The sequence below is a fragment of the Limulus polyphemus genome, unplaced genomic scaffold (assembly GCF_000517525.1).
Source record: "Limulus polyphemus unplaced genomic scaffold, Limulus_polyphemus-2.1.2 Scaffold2151, whole genome shotgun sequence".
NCBI lineage: Eukaryota > Metazoa > Arthropoda > Merostomata > Xiphosura > Limulidae > Limulus > Limulus polyphemus.
Window position 1 is genome coordinate 58,733 of NW_013667761.1, and position 7,314 is coordinate 66,046.

The window sequence follows — 7,314 nt, forward strand, 5'->3', positions numbered from 1 at the left end:
TGTGGCTTTATTATAAAAACACACACAGAAACAGACATCAATGAGCTATGAAATTTAAATAATTAGAACTTAGATGAACTTTATATTGGAAGAAGAGAATCGTAACAACCGACGAAAAACTACAAACATATTGTTACGACAGCGGAAGTCACGTGACGCTGATAACACGTAATGAGTATCTCGAACGTTCCTGAAGGCTCGAGTGTTTGCCAGACGCCCTCTATTTTGTATATATAAGACCGGCGAGAAGTGACGTGATAGATAATTGAATTGCAGACAGGCAGATATAGAGACGGACAATTGAGTCAAGCGCGGTAGTAAGTAAAGTGCGTGAAGCGTTCGTTGTGAATTATAGCGTGTGTTTAAGTTAAAGTGACTGTGGAAATTTAGTGTATTGCAAAGTTGTATTGAGAAAAAATAAACTAGTTTTATTTAATAAAGGACTTGTATCGCTGAAGTTTTTCGGAAAGAATTTCTACGGAAAATTAACCAACGACCAGAGACGTAACAATATAAAAATATCTTCTAGTGTTGTTATAATTCAAACAAAGTAATTGAAATGACTGCTCTTTGGTGAAAACTACCGAAAGTTAAAATAAGATGAAATTTGTTTATACAAATTATTCTAAATTGTTTTAACAACGCCATTTAAAAGTGCACAATAATATCAAATGGTATGTTTATCTGTTTCGGAATAAGGGAGACTAATATCATCGTCCTATTACGAAGTAACTGGTTTACTTAACTTGTATTTGACTCCTGACATTAAACTTCATATACATGTGACAACACTCGGCGATTTTATCTGAATTGGAGATGTTAACATGAACAAATATGTAATATAAGTATGTATATTGTAATTAAACAATGTACTTGAAATAAATTGATAGAAAATGGACTGATTTTTGATACTTTGCCATGGCGATTTTACCACTGGCAGCATGAAATGTTTTATTTCTCGTCACAGCTACGTAATCAGTCCGTGGCTGCACGTTTCTTCTGGCAGTGCTCTTGCCTAATCGATCGATCTGTCGTTATTGTTCCCGTTTCATCATGGCGCCACCAAGGTTCTCGTGTTACAATAAATAGTGAAGTACCTATGATCCTTTGATCAGTTACTGATAGCGAATTCCCGAGCTCTAACCCTAACGGAATAAACGATATCTTAAACCATGTTATTGTTAAATTAAAGTTTAAGTTTAATTCAGAAGATAAGAAGTGTTAGTCTTTACCTACAGGCAGCGTTAAGACGCTGGAAAAGTTGTGTGACATCAGCATTTGATGATGGCGACTACGAGAAGGCTGACGTAACGACTTAACTCATTTATAAGTTCAGCTTCCTTGTGCGATCAGCACGATAAGCTAATGCTTCGATAACGCTAGAAAAAGAAAAAAATAGAACAAATCTGAAGATTCATATGTTAAATTGCTCATTACTGACTATGGAAGGAAAGGTAAACATATGATTTTGTCAACTGTATCGTTCGATTACCTTCACTCTGAGCAACTCACCTTGTATCACGTCTGAAAGCCATGGTGAAATCCCCGAATAAAGCTAAAAATAAGCGAATTTATAGTTCTACGTTATAGCCGAAAAGTGTAGTGTAAGATACTTTGCTTCAGATTTTCCTTGTGACTGTGATAAAGTGTGAAACCGCCGCCGGGAAACAAGAAGTTTAACAGATTCGCCATGGATGAGAACATCAGCAGGGGTTACATACAGTTAGGAAAATCTTTCAAAACTGACCGTCTTCTCCGACGTCTCAGTGAAACAGGCCACTCCAAGCCTCCAGAAGATCGCTGTCATTGTATCTACCTGGCGTTGCTCCTGGCCGGAGTCGGGTTTCTACTTCCTTACAATAGTTTCATCATTGCTGTAGACTACTTTCAGGCTCGCTATCCAGGGACGACCATTGTCTTTGACATGAGCTTAGTTTACATTCTCGTGGCTTTTGTTGCCGTGGTAATCAACAACCTCCTAGTGGAGACTTTAACCTTGAATGTCAGGATTACCTTTGGCTACATCATTTCGTTCTTCACCTTGCTGTTCGTGGCTGTTTTTGAGATCTGGTTCGAAAGTTTTACCCATACAACTGGGTATCATATTAACCTTCTTGCCGTGGCAGTGGTTGCTTTTGGTTGCACTGGTAAGTCGAAAATTTCAACACATAATAGAAAAATGAAAATGATATAGATACACTGTCAATTAAATAAATAATATTTTAACTTTCACCTTCCGATACGTTTTTCTTGTATATTTATAGCGTGTAAGTATTTAATATATTATATTAAGGTACTCTTGCTTTTAAATATCAAATCACAGAGGCCTGTTCAAGATCAGTGTAGTATAATACACAAACCCATTATGCGGAATGTTCGCTGCAATCATTATATTATTCTTAAGAACACGTACATTTGGAATTGAATTAACTTTATCGAGAAATGTTTCTAAAATTACAATTTCTTTGTTCTGGGTTCCGATTTTAAGTTTCTGAAAGAATTGCAATTCGCACAATTTTAATTTTGACTGAAATTTATGAACAAACACGTTTATAAAAAAGGACGTGTGTTTCTGATATAGCTGAGATATAACTGTGACAATACAGTTTAAAGTAGACCTGATTAGTTGTGACAATATGATATTGGATTTAATGACTACAGGCTTGCTCTTACCTGCTGTTGTGTAGTTAAGTGTACAGCAAATTACTTAATGCTTAATTACCAATAAAGAACAAGTATATTGTCACAACTGATTTTGAATATTCAAACTTAATACAAACACACATACATTCACATATGTAGGAAACTCTGAGCTTTCATTTGATATATATATATATACATACTTTAGCTGTGTAGAAGTAGTAAGAGTAGTATGAAAACAATAGTGCATTTTTTTAAAACTAATTTAATGCACGCATTTCTTGATGATAGATTGTTAGTTTTTTAAATGCGATTTTTTGTTCTAGAAGGTACTTACGTTTCAAAACTTACAAATTAGTTCCTTATATATTCATGTGAGACATTTGTATTTAGTGCAGTAGTCCAATTTCTATGGTTACACTTATGTGAGACATTTTTATTTAGTGCAGTAGTCCAGTTTCTATGGTTACACTTATGCGAGACATTTTTATTTAGTGCAGCGGTCCAGTTTCTATGGTTACACTTATGCGAGACATTTTTATTTAGTGCAGCGGTCCAGTTTTTATGGTTACACTTATGTGAGACATTTTTATTTAGTGCAGCAGACCAATTTCTATGGTTACACTTATGTGAGTCATTTTTATTTAGTGCAGCAGTCCAGTTTCTATGGTTACACCAGCATGTTGCCTTCCCGGTACACACAGGCTGTTATGACTGGAGAAAGTAAGTATATTTGAAATATATTTTTCCATAAATGTTACAGTTTGTTCTTTGTTAATATTCATTTTCTAATTTTCCAAGTTGCCACGTTCAATTAATTTTATCGTTTGGTTTAGTTGTCGTTAAGCGCAAAGCTACATAATGGGCTATCCGTGTTCTGCCCTCTACGGGTATCGAAATCCGAGTTTCAGCGTCATAAGCCTAAAGAATTACCTCTGAGCTAGCGGGAGACTATTATCGTTTTACACTAACAGTTCTGTGTGCTTAGAAAGTCTTTTAGCCTCACATTTTGTTTACACCAGCCATTTATAGTAATAAAGCGACTGTATATCTTTAGTAAGAGGTATCGTAAACTTAAAACTTTACCGTGTTACATCAAAAATGGTTTTTGCTGGAGTATCGGCTCAATGCCTTTCTCACATACTAAAACTAACCCTCAGGTTTCGACACTTTTATAATTTAGTGGGTGTTTCATAGCAAAGCCACATCAAGCTATCTGCTGCGTCCATCGAGCGGAATCGAATCCCTGATTTTGGCGTTGTAAATCCGTAGATTTACCGCTGTCAGACCTGGGGGGGGGGGGCTTATCTTTTAGAAACGGGAAAAAACATAAACTTAATTTTTATGAGATTAAGAAAACTTCAAGTGATTAAAAACATAAACTTAACTTTTATGAGATTAAGGAAACTTCAAGTGATTGATTTCAGTCACGAAACGAAGTTTAGAAATACTTTCAAACCCCGAAGGAGTATTTTTCTTCTCTTTTTCATATCTTAATTTTAACAAAAGTGAAGTAAGTTGTTTCGTAATTATCCACTAGCAGATGTTTCGTTGTAACACATTTTGATACAAAAACAGAGAAGTTAAAGTTTTATTTGTTTTGTCCTCTTGTGGACCAGCGGTATGTTTACGGACTTGCAACGCTAAAATTCGGGGTTGGATTCATCTCGGTGAACAGAGCACAGACAGCCCATTATATAAATTTGTGCTAAAACACAGCTGTTTACCATAAAAGAGCACATCAGTACGCACGTATCTTATTCATTTCCTTCAAAAGTGGTATAAAAGGATGCTAACCCTTTCACCACCATACCTGGTAGTTAGAGCGCTCGACTCGCACATTGCGGGTCGCGGTTTCGAATCCCCGTCATCGAACATGCTTGCCTTTTCAGCTGTGGGGGCGTTATAACGTGACGGTCAATCCCACCATTCGTTGGTAAAAGAGTAGCTCAAGAGTTGGCGGTGGGTGGTGTTGACTAGCTGCCTTCCCTCTAGTCTATCACTGCTAAATTAGGGACGACTAGAGTAGATAGCCCTCGAGTGGCTTTGCGCGAAATTTAAAACTAGTCAAACTTTTCGCTCTTAATTTGCGAAAGGACGGGACATATATGTCCCGTGGGCGTGGAAAAGTTAAAACTGAACATTATTTACCATATAAAAATGACGGAATTTTGTCTTTCTATTAGAAACAAATACATCAAGTTTAACCACAATACACTGGCATACAGTGAACTTATCATACATTCCACTTACTATATTTTAAATACAACAACAACAAAACTATCTCACGACAATACATCCTACAATTAAATAAAAAGCAACATTTGTGAATTTTAACCCAACGAAAAGAACATGTTCGTGTAGATATTTGTGAACATAGAGTTGAGTACGCTTTTCAGTACGTAAATCAGAAAGTCGCGTAATAAACACGGCCCATGTAAAATGGCGGCTGAACGGAATTGTTCGACGTTTCGTAGGTGATGTGACGACACACCTAAAATTGATTGATTTTGGAAAAGGTATGTAACAGCCCTTTCCGACGAAGAATAGTCACACACTCAGATCATAAAGATGTGTTTAGATCGGAATTTAGAACTTAGACTGTGATATCTCTTGTACTTAACAGCAATTGGAATCCAAGGAATATGGATCAACTTAGAGAACCATCCACAAAGAAAACTTGAACGAGTCACACCAAGCATGGTAAGCAAAATGTAGCGTCTTGTAAAGGGTTAGAATCCATGAACACAAAGGTCAGTGGCAAAAGTCGTCCACATGCTCCAGGCAACAGTATGTAATATAATCAAAAGGATCTCCGTCTGGAAAACCAACACAACTCCCGTGTACATAAGTTTCTTCCACGACATAATCGTTCAACCGTTGCATACTCCAAGTACTTGAAGAATGAAATAGGCATTCACACTATTCCACACAAAGACATACTGGTCAAGTCACTGTGTGCAACACCCATGGATTTCTGTGCATTTGGACTGTTGAAACTGCACTGGGAAACAGTTTCTTCGTATAATAAGCGGCTTATAGAAAGTAAGCAGGAAGGAATGATGTGCTTTAGACATAACAGTCGTAATTCGAAGCCTTTAGCAATGGAAACTACACTGAAAGATTATTGTCAAGATGCACAGTCGTTGGATAGAATATGATAGAATGAGGCTCCATAATCGTTTTTAGTTAACGCAGTCAACATTTTTTATACACATTCTCCCAGATAGAGTAAACAACCTGTCTAAAAAGGATACATTCTTGTGGTTGGTACCCTATCTCACATAAACACGCAAGGCAGCTTTAGAACGTTAGGGAGTTGTGTATACTTTTTTAAAACTGGAGGATTTTAATACCATACATATTATCTGACAGTCTGTCTACCCAGTAATAGTCTGGTTAACGTTTAAATGACGAATTATAGAGGCCTTTAATAATGTACTGGAGTACTCCCCGGTGTTGTCGCATCGTAAGTATTCGCCAAGGATAAGTGTATTTCAGTTAAAACGGATACTGTTGCCATGACAACCAATGCCGTTCTTTTCCTTAACCCCGGTGAAAATGATATACGAACTGATAATAAACATGAATTCGTAGTACAAAAATTAGTGATCGTATTTACCGTAACTGTTATGCACGACAGTTTCTATATTCAAGTAAGGCAGATTCGTGCTTGGCGTACGATAATTTTTTTTTTCGTTGAGGTATTTTATATTTGAATGCACAAAGTTTATAAAATATAAGGGCAGTGCTATGTAGGAGGTTAGGTACGTAGAGTTCTGAACGAGTCTGATTATCGCACATGGCGCCTCAGTGACTGCGAAGTTAAACCTAAGTGCGTTATTAGACTTATTCCAACAAGACGTGACACCCACCAAACACCTCTAGTACAAAAGTCACTTAGAACCAAATAGTCTTATAAAAAAAAATGACAAACCGATCGACTTATCTAGTAATAGATACAAGATCTGGCGTCACTTTCAAAAACTGGCTATGGGGGGCAAGTATTAAAACGCAATGATATTGTTCCCATGTCCCTAATTAACAGGGTGATCCCTACCCAATAGGGTGACAGTATGCCGCTATACTAAGTATCTATAAATGAATGAAGAAATTCCCAAACAAAACCTTAACACATCAACACTGGGGCTCTGAGTGATGACAGGTCCATTCCACCAATACCTTTCCCCCAATGTGTTGTACTACCTACATCTACCCCTCCTTTACACACATGGTGACGTACTTTCTTACACTTAACTTCATTTTCGCATAACTTATGAAGTTTAAAAAGCACATGGGGATTTTTTTATACTTCCCTACTCCTACTTTCATGTTTGCATAGTTTAGTGAAGTTTAAAAAGCTGCCCACGCACACATGGGGATTTTTTTATACTTCCCTACTCCTACTTTCATGTTTGCATAGTTTAGTGAAGTTTAAAAAGCTGCCCACGCACACATGGTGATTTTTTTATACTTCCCTACTCCTACTTTCATGTTTGCATAGTTTAGTGATGTTTAAAAAGCTTCCTACGCATGTTACTTTTTTAGCTATATATAAATAATGGAATACAAGTCCAAGTAAATTGATTTGTTTTGAATTTCGCGCAAAGCTACACGAAGGCTATCTGCGCTAGCCGTCCCTAATTTAGCAGTGTAAGACTAGAGGGAAGGCAG

General features: G+C 36.9%; 1 protein-coding gene across 1 annotated transcript in view; it reads left to right on the forward strand.

Moving 5' to 3' along the window:
- The first annotated feature begins 932 nt into the window (after positions 1-932).
- The window catches only part of LOC106466103 (equilibrative nucleoside transporter 4-like), a 29,068-nt gene continuing 22,686 nt past the window's right edge, over positions 933-7,314 (forward strand). The window contains exons 1-2 of the mRNA XM_013926344.2: positions 933-2,147; positions 3,289-3,363. Coding sequence (XP_013781798.1) covers positions 1,691-2,147; positions 3,289-3,363 — 532 coding nt within the window. The 5' untranslated portion in view covers positions 933-1,690. The remainder of the gene's footprint in view (positions 2,148-3,288; positions 3,364-7,314) is intronic.